Source organism: Seriola dumerili, unplaced genomic scaffold, assembly GCF_002260705.1.
Source record: "Seriola dumerili isolate Sdu_G_001 unplaced genomic scaffold, Sdu_1.0 BDQW01000052.1, whole genome shotgun sequence".
Lineage (NCBI taxonomy): Eukaryota > Metazoa > Chordata > Actinopteri > Carangiformes > Carangidae > Seriola > Seriola dumerili.
In genome coordinates, this window is record NW_019174307.1 from 18,140,148 (window position 1) to 18,155,906 (window position 15,759).

Below are 15,759 nucleotides of genomic sequence, written 5' to 3' on the forward strand. Positions count from 1 at the left end.
AGTTCAGTTACTTGTTTCTCTCTACAGATGGAGAAGGGCTCTTTAAAGAAACTCGGGAATAAATTTTCCACCAAAAGTCTTTATTTACAACCGCCTTCAACAGATCTTTTGACCAATCACCAGCAGCTTGAAATAAAACCATCTGGCTCGTTGCTTCATTGTTGGCCAGTTCTGATATTGGTTTACATACTTCCCATGTGAAGGCAGCAGCAGATGTGTATCAGTATTTATAGCAGCTTCTTAGAACAGCAACTTACTGTAAGAGAGAAGGGTTAGTGTGTGTGTGTGTGTGTGTATGTGTATATATGTGCGTGTTGTAACCAGATCTCAGAGGACAGAAGGACAGAATTAAGACGACTCTGTCACCACACCGTTCATCATACACACACATACTGAAAAATATCTTCAATTCATATAGATCATAAAGGAATCAGGAGTTCGACCCTGCAGACTAAATATAACAGATTTTAGTATGTAGCACATCCACAGGAAAAAATTAAAATTATTAAATGAAGAATAGTTAAAAAATTCCAGCATGCAGATTAAAATCGCCAGATATTTGGGTGTGGTGTTGAGGGGCGCTGATACGCTGACACTGGAAAAAAAGGTCAGACAGTGGTGAGACAGTTTGAGAGACAGGGTTTGTAAAGGCTTAAGGGGTCCTTGAGAAGGCTCAAATAGTCCTTCAGGATGTTCCAGGGATCCTTGAGCTGGTTTAAGCCGTCCTCGAGCAGATTCGCAGGGTGCATAAAAAAAAGTTTTAATGGTCTTTGAGGTGGTGTCAGGTGTCAGTGAAAAGGTTGTCAGGCTGTAATCATCCCACAATTCAACAATCAAAACGGAAGAGGTTCTCGCTGTTGGGGTGGGGGGTGGTGGTAGGGGTGAATCAATGTTCAGTAGTGGTGAGACATCAGTGCTCTTGGAAGTGTCTTTGAGAAAGTTTCCAGGGTACTTGTGGGAGCTCCAGTAGTCCCTTTGGATGCATTATGAATTCTTGAGATGGTTGCAAGATAAATCTTGATTGGTTCTTGTGTTGTTGTTGTTGTTGTTGTTGTTGTTGTTGTTGTTGTTGTTGTTGTTATGTGAGTGGTCCTTCAAGTATTTTTTAAGGGGATTTAAATGGCTACAGATGTCAGTGAAGAGGTTGTAAAGGTCAGCGCCTGTCAAACGTTCGAGACCCCCTCGTGCCACAGCTTTCTGATGTCAGAGTTAGCGGTGGCTGTATCCGACAGAACTCCTCAACATAGACAACCAGTACATCCGCTTCAGTGAGAAAGTAAGAAGGATTTGATCAAGTCTCAAGCTCTTTTCTCATACTTGAGACAACTACTTCTGTCGCTTCTCACATGTACAAACAGAGCAACACTTAGAAATGCCTCAGTGGAGAGGCAAGGTCCGAAGACACATTATATGAACTAGTTTGTTTCTCATGTGGAGGGTCATGGTGAAATTATGTGAAGGCGCTTCGATGGTTCTGCTCTGCTGATCCTTGATGAGGGTCAATCAGCTTCTTTTGTCGTGTTGTTGGTCCTTCAGGAGGGTGTAAGGGTTTTTAAGGTGGTTCGGATTATCCTTGAGTTGGTTGCAGTCATTTTTCAGGAGGTTGTAGGGGTTTGGTAAAAGTGTAAAAATAATGCCAGCTAGTGTTGGTGTACTTCAGTTAGACCTGACCAACTCCACCTTCTGAGTCAGCAGGAAAGCAGCACGCCTGATCACAAGCCATTGGCCATACACTGTGACGATGTTATGAAGTGTTGTTGACCAGTCACAGCCACTTCAACATGTATTTTTAGTTATTGAGCAAACTGCACAGTCTATTATGTAAACTAATCTGCTCAAATGTCCTCTAAATCAGTTAAGTGACTCTCCCATATTTCCTTAAACTGTCATCCACAGATGCCGAGAGGGTCACGTAGTCTACACCCAGTATACCATGAAGTACTAATGCTGACAGTGCTCTCATCTCAGCAGTTAGTGGACAATAATTTAATGTTATTTGTTATTTTGCACTAACAGGATATGAAAAAACTGTCAATTACAGTATCTACTAAATACTGCCAATAAAATCTGTGACAGACATATTAGGTTAATGAATACTTTTCTGCTGCATAGTGGGTCCAAATAATTTCTTTTTTTAATTTACTAGCATTACATCTTCACTGTGATAATACAATAATACATCTTCAATGTATTATTGAAGGCGAGGCTTTTATTTTGGCAGGTCCACCAAGCTGACACATCACACCATCTTTAAAAATAGACACTAATCTGTATTTACTATCATAAATAATCTTCCAGCTAATAACAGCTGATCCAGACACTGATCTGAGCTGTCGTGTGTCCGGCTACATGTGTTTGATTACAGCGTTGTGTTGTGTCATGTTGTTCTGAACTTAATAAAGAGCTGTCGTGGTAAATACAGACACTGACTCACAGCTCTGCTATATGAGGGCAAACTCAGAGAGCGGCATCGTGACACACTGCTAATCCACAGCTAGCCTAATGTCAGTCTGAAAACACACACAGCTGCCCAGGCCTGGCCTGGCCTGGCCTGGCTTGGCCTGGCTTGACCTGGTCTGGTCTGGTCTGGTTTGGCTTGGATACTTCTTAAATCAAACCTCTCAATCCATTGTATTTAGATCAGCATTTAAAACTTTCATTCTCATCTGCAAAGGCTAGAACTGGATTTACGACATGTTACAATGGGTTACAAAGGGTTATTGTGCATGTAGATGATGAAAGAGGAATTGGAAAAGGTTATAAGGAATTTAGAATGAGTTAGAATAGATTATAAGGTATTTAAAGTGGGTTATAGTGCAATCAGAATGGATTATAATGTATTTATTTTAATAGTTTATTTAAGGTTGGTTACAATTGGTTATACTTTGCATTAAACTGGGTCATAGTGTCTTTAGAGTGCATTACAATGACTTGTAGTACATTTCTGATGGATTATAATTGGTTGTAAGTCTTTTAAAATGAGTTAAGATGGTCTAGAGTTGGTGATGGTGCGTACAGAGTGGGTTATAGTAAATTAAGACTAGGTTATAGTGTAATTAAAATGGGCAAGAATGTGTTGTAGTGCCTACAAAATGGGTTTGTATGAACTACAAGACATTTAGCATGGGTTAAATGGGTGACATCACCATTAAAATGGGCTAGTTTGGGCTATAGTGGATACAGAATGGGTTAGGATGATTTATAAGGCATTCAGAATGGGTTACAGTGCGTCATTTAGAATGGGTTGTTTAAAATGCTTTAAATGGTTATAAGTGCAATTAAAATTAGAATGATTTAGAATCAGTAACAATGGGTTAAATTTGATTTTGGATTACAGTTAGTGCAATTAAAGTGGGCTGGAATGAGTTTTAGTGCATCTAGAATGGTTGTCAATAAGTTATTGTCCATTATAAGGCAGGGATGGGAATGACTGAATTATAAGACATTCAGAATTGGTTTGGCTGGTTTATAGTTTATTTAAAATGGGATAGAGTGGATTTACTTGAGTTCGACAGATGGACAAAACCAATAAGACCAAAACCTCTCCTCCTCCTCCTCCTCCTCCTCCTCCTCCTCCGGCAGGGCTGATTCAGTTGCTCTCAGTGTTTCCACCCACACTCTGTTGTTATGAAATAATTCACTGCAGGGTTTCTATAAGATGTGACTAAAAACGTACACTGACAGAAGAAATATGCTTCTTCTTGGTCAGATCTACTGTATTGTCTTCATGCACACTGCAGATGAACATGTAACACCTCCTCATGCTGTATGTAACTGGGAACAAACAGGTTTCATTTGGGCTCAGACTTCAGATTCGTCACCACTTTTCCTGAACTGGCCCACTGCCCACATGAGTGACTCAAAAAACAATGTCTTGATTCGACTCTTGGTGGCTTTTAACTGTGTATTGTTAGGCAGTGGTTTATGGTTATGATCGTTCTGTAATTTTTGAATGACTGGACTTGATTTGGTCGTCTTGGCTCCCATTTTAGGCATCTGAGTAAAAGTAGTTTGTGTCTCTTTAACAAACAGTGAAGGAGAGTTGAGATGTACAGAGCCGCTCTTCCTGCCCCCCGTGGCAACTGGACACATGGACTCATTATCGTAGCCGCTCAATCACCTTCTCTCTCTGTTTTTCTCTCTATATTATTGCCTCTCTCTGCCTCCAGCAGCTGCAGCTCCATATGTTCTTCATGTTGTTACTGTAAAGTGGATGAGATCAGCTGCTCAGGTCTCCAGGTTGAAACAACACAAACATGAGAAAGAGATGGATTTCCTCCATTTGCTCTTCAACGGCTTTGCCAAGAAGAGTCCATGTCACTCAGCAACATCTTTGTTGAGGTTCAACGCTAAAATGCTTTCTTGTCCAATGGTGTATCTCATAACTCAGTTGCCTCAATATACGTACAGCCTCTTCGGCTCAGTATCAAAGTTAAAATTAGATTTTAGTTTAATTCTGTTCAGACAGTAACTATGAGCAGAGTGGGAAAATTCACATCAACCTCATACTTTAACTTCTGAGTCATTAATTAAACATGACAATGAACCTTAAAACTGTTATTTGGATAAAAGCCTCTTTTAAATGAATGTAATTTATTATAACTAGAGAAGTATCACAAAACTTTTTTTACTTTCATATTAAATCCAATGTTAACATTTCTACAACTAATTCAGCCAAACCCAGCTACATATACACTGTTTTTTTTTTTTAAGGGGTTCCACTCATTTTCTAGAAATAGAAATATGTGACACGATAGAAAGTAGCTGACTTATGTCTTTACTGAAATGATTACAAGCCGAGCTGTGGGGAAAACTATCTTTGAACAATGTGTGAAGTGAATGCTCCCAACAAGGTTTTTCCCGATCTTCCCATTTTCCAGACATGGTGTGAAAGCAGCATGAAGGGACACCTTGTTGGGATTGTTAATTGTTGAAGTGAAAAGAAGTAAATACAAATCCTGCAACAAACAGACACAGAAAACGAGCCATCAAATGTTAACACACGCACACACAAAAGAAAAAAACAATAACTGTGGCATTTGCAAAAGTTACAAAAGTCAGTAGTTAGTAACTCCCTCCTTGCCAAGTGTAGGAGTGGAAATATTCTGCTTTGGGGTTGTTTGGCAGCTAGTGGCACAAAAAACATAGTATGGTTAGAGAGAAGAATGGATCCCATTCTATCCAGCACAATTCTGGATGTAAATGTCCTGCAGTCAGTGAAGAAAGGGACAGTGAAAAGAGGCTGGCTTCTGCAACAGGACAATGATCTAAAGCAGACCTCAAGATTCCACCATCATCTACTTCAAGCAGTACAAGCTGAAGCTTGTGGAACGGCTCCTCACAGTCCCCTGATTTGAACATCACTGAAAATCTGTACATAGATCTTAAACATGCTGTGTGTGCAAGACAGCCTAAAAATATCTCTTGACTTGAAGTGATCTGCTGCAAGAGCGGGTGAAAATTCCTAAATCAAGAATAGAAAGACTCTTAGCTGTTACACAAAGTGTTTGTGAGCTGTGATATCTGCCAAAAAGGGGGCTGGGGTGTTAAGTGCTGACTTAGTAGAGTGCTGTCGCTGCTTCTGTTCTTCAGTGTCCAGTGAAGAAGCAGAAAGAGGCTCTCTGCAAGAACATTTGAAGAATTAAACAGTTTTTTTGTGACTGAAGTTTTGCTGCGAACTCCGTAAAGTTTTCAAAACCAGCTGCCACATGTTTTCCACGTCTGAATGTTCAGCCATTTTGAAAGGATATAGCGGCAATCTAGGAAATATAGAGCACTCAGATCAATAGTAGTTTCGTCGCTCAGTTATTAGAAAATCAATAATTCAAACTGGTCTTCTCTTTGCAGGAAGTGGGTGTGGTGCAGTAGGCGGGGCGTTGCCGGGGCTGATAGGTGCCACCGGCCCCTCAGTGATGATGAAACCGTTCCTGTCCTTCCCTGTTGAGACGACGTCGCCAGTTGGACTTTTTCCAAACTTCAACACGGTGTGTGTGTGTGTGTGTGTGTGTGTGTGTGTGTGTGTGTGTGTGTGTGTGTGTGTTGTGTGTGTGTGTGTGTGTGTGTGTGTGTGTGAAGGACAGTAAAAGTGACAGTGTGTTGTAGCTGTAGGCTCTGTAGACTGACTGTGATAAAGAGACCTGTCACTCTGTCAGCCTCTGTTCATCCTGAGCAGGCCGGCGACCTTTGACCTCTGTGTGTCTCCTGCAGATGGACCCGGTGCAGAAGGCCGTCATCAACCACACATTTGGTGTTACCATGGTGCCCAAGAAGAAACAGGTCATCTCCTGTAACGTTTGTCAACTGAGGTTCAACTCTGATGTAAGTTGTTCATGCCTCAATGATCAGCTTCCTCTAATGTGATTCACCTGCACTTTGGTTCCTGCTGTGATCAGAATGTTTGAAGCAGGTTCAAGGGAACAATCTGACATTTCTGGAAATCCTGGTCTTCCATGAGGAAATGAATGTCAGGTTAATCTCTGTGTGCTTCCAGTTCATAAATGATGAGGTTACTGAACGGGTTCACTGGGCACACCTGAAAAAAAGTCACTGAAAGAAACTCAAAATGAAGAGACAAAGAGACACTAAATGACCACAGAGACACAAACTAACCACAAAGTGACACCCAGTGCATGCAAAAAAACTCAAAATGACTACAAAGAGACAGAAAATGACTACAAAGAGATAATAAACAGCCATAAAGAGACACAAAATGAATATGAAGAGGTGAAAAACACCTGCAAAGAGATGCAAAACAACAACAGATACAATAAACAGACACAGAACGACCGTAGAGGGACACAAAATTACAGCAAAGAGACAAAAAAAACCAAAAATAAAATCCATCACATAAGACATCTCTATTCAGTCTGGGGTTCTTGCTCCCATCCATTTACCCTGTTGTCTTATAGTCCGTCCATGAGTACAGTGATAGGCCCAGCATATGTTTGATTTAGCTTGGTACAAATACTAGGAGCAGGGAGAAGCATCAAAAGTGAAAAAATAGCTCTTCTCACACCTCCAACGCTGTCTGATTTTAAACAACTCCTGGACCTTCTGTATCTCTGGCTGTGCAGAGATGAAACTGATACACATACTCCAGGGGAGACAGAGAACAAGTGTTGTTTTTTTTACAAAATAATGGACTGTTCCTTTAACATATCCCTCGGTTGCTTGTTAGATAATAAGCCAACATGTTTGCAGAGTAATGTTAGCTCTGTAGCTCACAAATACAAGCTCATTAGCAACTAAGGTCTGTGGTTTCAGGACTGGAAAATTAATTAAAACTGTTTTCAACAATATAACAATGAACAGTTTAACATCCAATACATTTAGCTTTCTTGCTAATATTGGCATAGCTTGCCCTATTTGTTGATAATGACACAGCAGTCTTTTTTTTTATTTAAATGATACTGAAAATGACTTAACCTTAACCTTCACTTTTGCAGGACCTAGGCTAACAGTTCCTTCTAAGCCAGACTAAAAATGTCCTGGATCTGTCTCTGTACTGCAAACACAACCATGAACGTGGTGTACTGAAGAAGAGTTCCTAAAATGTTGTTATTGTTGTTGTTGTGTTGCTTAAAGGAGATTTCCAGTGGGCTTTTTTTTTTTTTAAGTCTGCACAGAGCTACTAAGGAAAATGTTTTTATATGGTGCTTAATGCTGCTAAGTGGTGGAGCTTAGGCTGTGTGATACTTTACAGTGTTTTAGTTTGTTTTTGTGTGTTGGATTATTCTGTCAGGCGTTCACACAACAGCAGGTGTATATAAACAGGTGTAACCCCTACCACTCTATGCTGTGTAAACGACACTCAGCTCATTCACATAATGACTGCTGAGAGGTAACGATCTGCCTCGTTAGTGACACGCCAATCAAACGTGACTAATTTATGAGCTGGTAAAATTATGCATGAGTGAACATGAAAACAGGAATCAGTGCTGAGGAGAGGAGAGGAGTGGAGAGAAGAGAGGAGAGAAAGAGGAGAGAGAGAGGAGAGAGAGAGGAGAGGAGAGAAAGAGGAGGTAGGAGAGAGAGAGGAGAGAAAGAGAAGGGAGGAGAGAGAGAGGAGAGGAGAGAAGAGGGAAGAGAGAGAGGAAGAGGAGAGGAGTGGAGAGGAAAAGGAGAGGAGAGAGAGAGGAGAGGAGAGAAGAGAGGAGAGAGAGAGGAGTGGAGAGAAAGAGGAGAGGAGAGAAGAGGGGAGAGAGAGAGACGTAAAGGAGGAGAGGAGAGGAAGAGGAGAGAAAGGAGAGAGAGAGAGGAGTGGAGAGGAGTGGAGGGAAAGAGGAGAGGAGTGGAGAGGAGAGAGAGAGGAGTGGAGGGAAAGAGGAGAGGAGAGAGAGAGAGGACTATTAACTCAGTCTAATAAGCTGGGTAAAAGTTGAGTCATGATGTTTTCAGACAGTCACATGAGGACACTGTTAACATGGTTTTGTTACAGTGTAGTGACACACTGCTGCCCAGGGCTCGTTACGCTGTGGTGACACCTAACATGAACGGGTTTTTACAGTGTAGAGATCATCTGTTTATCTGGACTGTTCAGACTACAGCACTATTGAGGCTCCACATTTCAAGTACAGTACATATATATCCCAAACCCCCCCCCACACACACACACACACACACACACACGTAAAGCCTGTGTTGACCTACGACTCCATCTCCACCTGGTTTTAACATGTGATCTGTATCTGGATGTCTGATCTGAACCAGGATAAAACGCATGTGAATGCAGGTGTAAGACTGTTGTAGTCAGAATGCACTCAGGTCGTCCAGACCACATCTGACATTCATGGTCCGTAAAGGATGAACTGTAATGACTTTGGTCATTAGCTCACTTTTCATCTAGCATTATCATCAGGTCAAATATTTTTAATTTGTTAAGTGATTTGGTTTACGACCGAATACAACGCAAAACTAATGACATTTTCATCAGCTTTAGCTCAAAGCATCACCACACCCGAGTACATTCTCACAGAGCAGCTGGCATGGCTGTTGACTCTTAGTGGGAGTTCAGGGGTCTGTGCTGGTGGGAGTGTGTTGCTTCTTTATGATTATGATTATTTTTGAACAGGATGTAGCATCAGGATTTCATGTCTTTAGATCCAGACGACAGAAAAAAGCCCGAAATGAAAAATAAAACTTCTCTGTCTCTGTGTGTCTCTTGGCCAGTCTCAGGCAGAGGCTCATTACAGAGGCAGCCGTCACGCCAAGAAGCTCAAGTCTCAGGAGAACAAGGCCAAGGCCAAGCTGTCAATCACTGCAGAGACCAATGGGAGCAGCTCTAGCCCTGCTGGCCCCGCCCCTCATGTCTCAGCTAACAGCAGCACCAATCAGCACACAGGTTGAGTTCATCTGCTGATTAACACTGATCTGAATGTTGTTGCTGATTCTGCGATGAGTTTGTTTTTTTTGTATCACAAAATTTCTTCCTCTTCTTTTTTTCCTCCTTTTTCTTCCTTCTCCTCCTCCCTCCAGAATTCTTATCCAGCATCACCGACTCCTCCTCTCCTCTCAAAGCCTTCCTCCTCCCCTCCTCCTCCCCTCCCTCCTCCTCCTCCCCCTCCTCTAGCAGAGCAGGCAGTGAGCCTCCCCCCTCCAGTCCTCCCTCCGCTCTCCCCGCTCCAGGCCTCTCGTCCTCTTCTTCCTCCTCTGCCTCTTCCAAAGCTTCTCCTCCTCCCCCTCCTCCGGCTCCTGTCACCTCCTCTTCATCCCCTGCCCCTCTTCCTCCTCCTTCCCAGGCCTCCTCCCAGGATGCTCCTCTCTCAGTAGAGTCCGAGGAGGAGAAGGCCAAGAAGCTGCTGTACTGCTCTCTCTGTAAAGTTGCTGTCAACTCTCTGTCTCAGCTGGAGGCTCATAATGCAGGTGAGGAGTAACGAGATGACGCCGACATAAAACATTAACCAGTAGGGAGTCCATGTTGATCAATCTTTCACATGACACGACTCACACATACTGAGAGGAAAGACAAACATACAGGTGGCTGCACTGCAGTGCCTCCATGAACAAAGCCAGGTCAATAAAGAAATGGAAGAAGAACTCATCACTCAACAGCAGTGCCGAGGCTAATGGCTCAAGCTAAACCCTGCAGCCAGTTTCCAAAATCTGGTGCAAAGCCTTAAGACAGCAAAGTGGTTCCAGCAACAGATTAATGCCCATGGCTTTGGAATGAGATGTTCAACATCGTTGTACAGATGTCCACTTACTTTTGGCCATGTGTTATATATGTGACTGGACACTGTAGAAGTAACGGTACTCTCAAGTCTCAGTTTGAATGGATTAATGTTACTGCTGATGTTATAGTTTAGACTTTCCGACTGATCAGTGAACTGAATGGTTTGACTTTGTCTTTGACTTTGTACCAACCCTGAGTTAGACAAAGTTAAGTCACCTAATTTTGAATGTCTGTGAGTGAGTGACTGAGTGATGAGGTTATGCCATTGGTTGGCTGAGTGTTGGCTGTTACTCTTTGAAAGTGATTTGGTGCGAAAAGTCTCCGTTACATCAACTGTTTACTTCAAATGCCGAAGGTAACAGGCCTTTATTAGAGGCAGGTCTTCGTTTCTAATTTCCTCTGTTTCATCATGAATCGTTGATCGTAGAGGTATTACAGTGCGATGCCTCATTTTGATCCACTCCTGTTTGCCCTGTAAAAGTTAATTCACTCACTCAAACTCCACACCTCATGTAACTTTCAAATTAAAAACGCTCTAGTGTTTCAATGGACAGAAACCCTTTATTTCTTAACAGGACTTTTACTGCTGTGCTCACGTGCTGCAGTGAGTGTATTGTCTCGTTTCTAGTTGCTTGCGTTGCTGTTTACGCGCTATTCATATCTGCTAGTTACTTTAGCTTAGCAGTTACCGATGACTTCTCTCTCTCTCTCCCTCCCACTCTCTTGCTCTGTCTTGCTCAGTGTGTCTTATGTTTAGTTATTCCTTCTTTCATGATAATGTTAAATGTGATAAATGTAGTTTGTTTGCCATAATGGAGGCGAGGCTCAGTGAATGGGAAGCGTGGTTTCACTTCCTGGCAGCTCCTGAGCAGTTAGGAAGCCCGGGCGGCTGGGTGACTGCCCATAACAAGACACATAGGCCTAAGCCCACGGTTCACACCACCGCTACCAACAAAGTGTTTGATAATAGCATCATTATACTGTTGAATTTATTAAATTAAAGAGGTGGAAATGCACATGATGTTTAACTGGCATGCACATGACAGGTGCCAGGAGTTTATCCCCCTCTGGTCTATATTTCCCTGCCTCTGCTGAATTATTTTTATCCCCAGTGGGGTCAAAATTTATCCTTGCCCCAAAGTGATAATGGCGGCGGCTCGGGTCACATCATTGAGGATTAATTACATATGTTAGTCCAGTGACATTCATAGAAATGAACTGAAACTAGTGTCTGTCTGGAGGGAGGGAAATCAGATGAAAACTGATGGACTGAAAAATGTGCAACAAGAATTTAAAGTGTAAAAAGTTTGTTCATGGGATGAAATGTTAAAAAAAACATCAGCATGGCTTTAAAGCTGCAAAACCCACACTGACATTTTGTATCTCATTTCATAGAAGTCGGTTTCCATGCGTCTTCTATTTTCAGGTTCGAAGCACAAGACGATGCTGGAGGCTCGGAGCGGCGCCGGGCCGATCAAGGCCTACCCTCGACCCGGAGCCAAGCTGAAGAACGGCAGCAGCTCCGGGCTGAAGGGCTCCGGCCTGCAGAACAAAACCTTCCACTGTCAGATCTGTGACGTCCACGTCAACTCTGAGATCCAACTCAAACAGGTAGGAACACACAGAGGGCACAAACAGTATAACGACATTACATTAACATTGCTTTATACAAACCCAAATCCTTCATTGGTAACTTATTCCTGTTCTGTAGCCGGATGCAAATTAAAACAGGTTGCCCAACACAAACTAGTTCTTACGAGTTCCATCAGGCATTGTCTTCAGTGTGTGTGTGTGTGTGTGGTGTGTGTGTGTGTGTGTGGTGTGTGTGTGTGTGTGTGTGTGTGTGTGTGTGTGTGTGTGTGTGTGTGTGTGTGTGTGTGTGTGTGTGTGTGTGTGTGTTGTTGTTGTTGCAGCACATCTCCAGCAGGAGGCACAAGGACAGAGTGGCAGGAAAACCCAGCAAACCCAAATACAGCCCCTATAACAAACAGCAGAGAAACTCTCTCACTGTGAGTGTCTCTCATATTTCAGTTCAGTGTTGTGCAGAAGCAGGTCTGAAACAATATTGATTAACCAATCAATAAAATAGACAAAGATTAATATATTGTCCCCTCTCCTCTCATCTTGTCTCCTCCCATCTCTTCTCCTTGTTACCTCTCCTTTCCTTTCCTTGTCTGCCTGTCCTTTTTCCCTGTTTCCTATTTCCTCTCCTCGTTTCCTTTACTTTTCTACCCTCCTTGTCTCCTCTCCTCCTCAGAAGGAGCTGGTGAAGCCCTCCCTCTCTCCCTCCTTCCTCTCCACTCCCTTCGCTCCTCCGCCCTCTTCCCTCACCTCCTCCATCACGCTCCCTCCCTCCTCTCTCGCCTCCGCCCCCCTCCTCACTCCCACCTCCTCACCCCTCACCCCTGCCATCTCTCTCCACGCTCGCCCTCCAGCCCCCTCGTCCATCTTCACCGCCTCCTTCCTGCGTCCGGCTCCTGGACCAATCAGAGCGAGCCAAGGATCGATTCTCTTCACGCCCTACTGATGACAGAGGTGGCGGTGGGGAGTCGAACTGGCAACCTTTGACCTCTGACCTCCAGTTTGCTGGAGCTACGGGGGCAGAAAAGTCAGAAGAGACATCAGCTCTGCCATCATGTCTGCAGGGATTCAAACCTGCAACCTTCTCACCTGACTGAGGCTTCACAAAGAGACATGAGAGGACAGAGCCTCCTTCTGTCTGGATCGTGGGTCCGAAACCAGCTGAAGCAAACCGAAAATGAACGTGTTGCTTTAAATAAACCACAGAGCTGAACCCAAGCAGAACCAGTCGCAAAGAACCAGGAACCAGGAAATTTATTTATGCAGTCATGAAAATATTAAAGAATTGCACCAATTTTCTAAAAAAGAAAGTGGCCCTGGAAAACTTCATTGTTGTCTCCGTAATGTCCCAGATTCAGCAGATAGAGGATGTCCACCTCAAAGAAAACCAAGTGAAACAGTCAACATGTGCGAATATTCACACTTTTGTTTGGACCTTATTACCAAAAACAATCCCAAAGTACCTCATCATTTATAACTGTTCATGTTATTTGTGGCAGCGCTAAATCTGCTGAAAATAAAGCTGGAGTTTTTTGGTTTGATTGAGATGACAAGAATCAGAAACAGGATTCAGGAGGAACCAGAACTGAGAAGCAGAATCTAAAGAAATCTCGAAGGAAGACGGTGAAGACACACTGGCGTTTTCTGTATTCTGATTTTCAGTCTAAAGATGCAGCTTCAGTTGAGCCCAGACACAAAGGTGGATAAGAAAGTCTGGACCCAGAACCCGGTTCAGGTCCAGTTGGGTCAGGTCTTCAGAGTTTGGAGGGGGACTGATCCTGTCCGAACAAATAACCAGCACAAACAAGATGTCAGAGAACTCAGCCGACGTCCTCCATCATGAAATATGCCACTGCTATGACTACTGCAGCTACATCTTCATGTCGTACCAGACTGTGGTGTCGCAGATGTCCTCCCTCAAGCCTCCCTGCGTTCACGTTCAACTTGTTCCTAACATACAACATCTCGAGCAAACAAACTGCGAAGTGGAGAAAGAAAAATTAAAGGATAAAACTGGTGTCGTTCTATATCATTAACACTGTCAACAAATCCCTCGAAAAGACCAAAACCAACAATGTATTAGGTCATTTCTTGATACTTTCTGACCTCCATACGCTGTCTTTGTCACTTTTGGTTCCTACTGAAGACGTAAAAAAAGTTCACAAGTGTGCAGTTTCATTTTAAAAAAAGGTTCAGTAATTTCATAAAACAGCTGAACACTGTAGATTTAAACAAATGTCACTTAAACAGGATGAAATGGTGCATTTGTTGGGGACCCTAAACTAGCCTAACTTTCTCTTGTGGATTTATGGCATCATGAAATCCAAATGAGAACCAGCTTTAACAGGTAATAATCCTCAACAGAAAGTCACATCAGGATTGATTCAGGACAGTTTGTTGCTTGTTCTCGTGCTGTATGTTTGGAATTGAAATGCGAGAACATGAACTCCTCTTTCTCCTCATGTCTGATGTCCACACCTCTGTCTGTACCTGATGTCGTCCCTGTCGTCTCCACTGCCGCTGTGGTACAGACTAACTCTGGACTCTGGATCAGACTAATTCCCTGGTCTTACAGTGAAGAAGGCCTTTCATACTGACTGTTGCCAGGTGCGTACACTCACTCTGTCGGGTTTTCTTCCTCTCCACCTTCCTCCTGCTGAATCTCACCAGAACTTTCTGGAGTTTAAAGCGTCTGAGCAGAACTTTTAACTTAAGCTTTTATCACAAGGAGGAACTTTTGAAGACTTTAACACATCACTGGAACTTTTCACAACCTGCAACAGCAAAGGAACATTTTCCTTAAATAAGCTTATTCAATTTCCATGATCAAAACAAAATATTAACATTTCTCTGGTTGCGTTTCCTGTGCTCTGATAATTTATTTTACAGTGTATGTTGTAAATATTTACCAAAAGCTTTTTCACGACTTTCAAACAACTGCACGATCTACAGCACGACCTCATGTTGTGTTCAATGTTCATTCACTGAGGGATATTTTTTATGTCACTTTATACCCCACCTCTCCCAGTCCATTCACCCTCTATATATTGCTTAATATTGTATATATATTTTCATTATGACTGGATCTTATTAGTATTTTAAATTCAAGCCATTTTATTTTATACTACAAATCACAAATCTGCCTCAAGGGGCCTCACAATCTGTACAGCATATAACGCCATCTGTCCTTAGACTCTCAATTAGGACAAGGAAATACTCCCCTAATGGGCAAAAATGCAGGATGGACAGACATGCAATAGATGTGAAAAATGTGTCAAACAAACCACCTCTAAGTACTTGGTGACTGCTGACATCCGGGAGAAAGAAAGAAAGAAAAAACATCAAAAGAAAAACTTGTCGTCATCCCACGTGAGTGCGTAGCGCGTAAATACGTCCTGACATCTATAGAAAGCAGCCATTTATATCCTCAGTCACTTTAAAGGGCTCAGATGCTATGTTTTTATGAAACAGTAAAACAGATGACTGACCTGAGCTTTCTTAACACTTGAAACATCTGAGGGCTGCAGATGGGTTCTTAAAGTTTTCACAAGACAAAACGACAATTCGTCAGCCGACATCAACCATAATCAGAATTTCTGTGACATGATGACCTGCTAACTGAGAGGAAGAAAGGGAAAAGAAAATGAAAATGAAAAAAAAAAAAAGAACAAAATACTCAAGTTCAGATGCAGTACAGCAGTCTTTAAAGTCTTTAACAGCATTTTAGAAGCGTGGTTTTGTCATGAGTAGCGAGTCTGTGCTGCCATTGTAGATGTCGTGATGACTTGAAAACATTTTCTTACTGTGCTGTTTTCATGTTTGGCTGGCATATGATTGTGCGGTGCCGTCAGTATGTTGTAAGGACCCCATGCTACGCTTTCACGCTTTTATGCTGACATGTGTAGCAATAAGTTTGCTTTATATTCTCGTTGTGTTTTGTAATGAAGCTTGAGCTAGCTCCGTTCGCTAAAGATGACTATGCAATACGACTGAAAGCTCAGAAAAAA

The 15,759-nt window shown here is 42.6% G+C and overlaps 1 protein-coding gene across 1 annotated transcript in view; it reads left to right on the forward strand.

Annotated features, from left to right (window-relative positions):
• The window catches only part of znf385b (zinc finger protein 385B), a 30,477-nt gene extending 17,779 nt beyond the window's left edge, over positions 1 to 12,698 (forward strand). The window contains exons 4-10 of the mRNA XM_022741309.1: positions 5,848 to 5,984; positions 6,208 to 6,318; positions 9,169 to 9,340; positions 9,475 to 9,861; positions 11,598 to 11,782; positions 12,085 to 12,180; positions 12,429 to 12,698. Coding sequence (XP_022597030.1) covers positions 5,848 to 5,984; positions 6,208 to 6,318; positions 9,169 to 9,340; positions 9,475 to 9,861; positions 11,598 to 11,782; positions 12,085 to 12,180; positions 12,429 to 12,698 — 1,358 coding nt within the window. The remainder of the gene's footprint in view (positions 1 to 5,847; positions 5,985 to 6,207; positions 6,319 to 9,168; positions 9,341 to 9,474; positions 9,862 to 11,597; positions 11,783 to 12,084; positions 12,181 to 12,428) is intronic.
• The last annotated feature ends 3,061 nt before the right edge of the window (positions 12,699 to 15,759 follow it).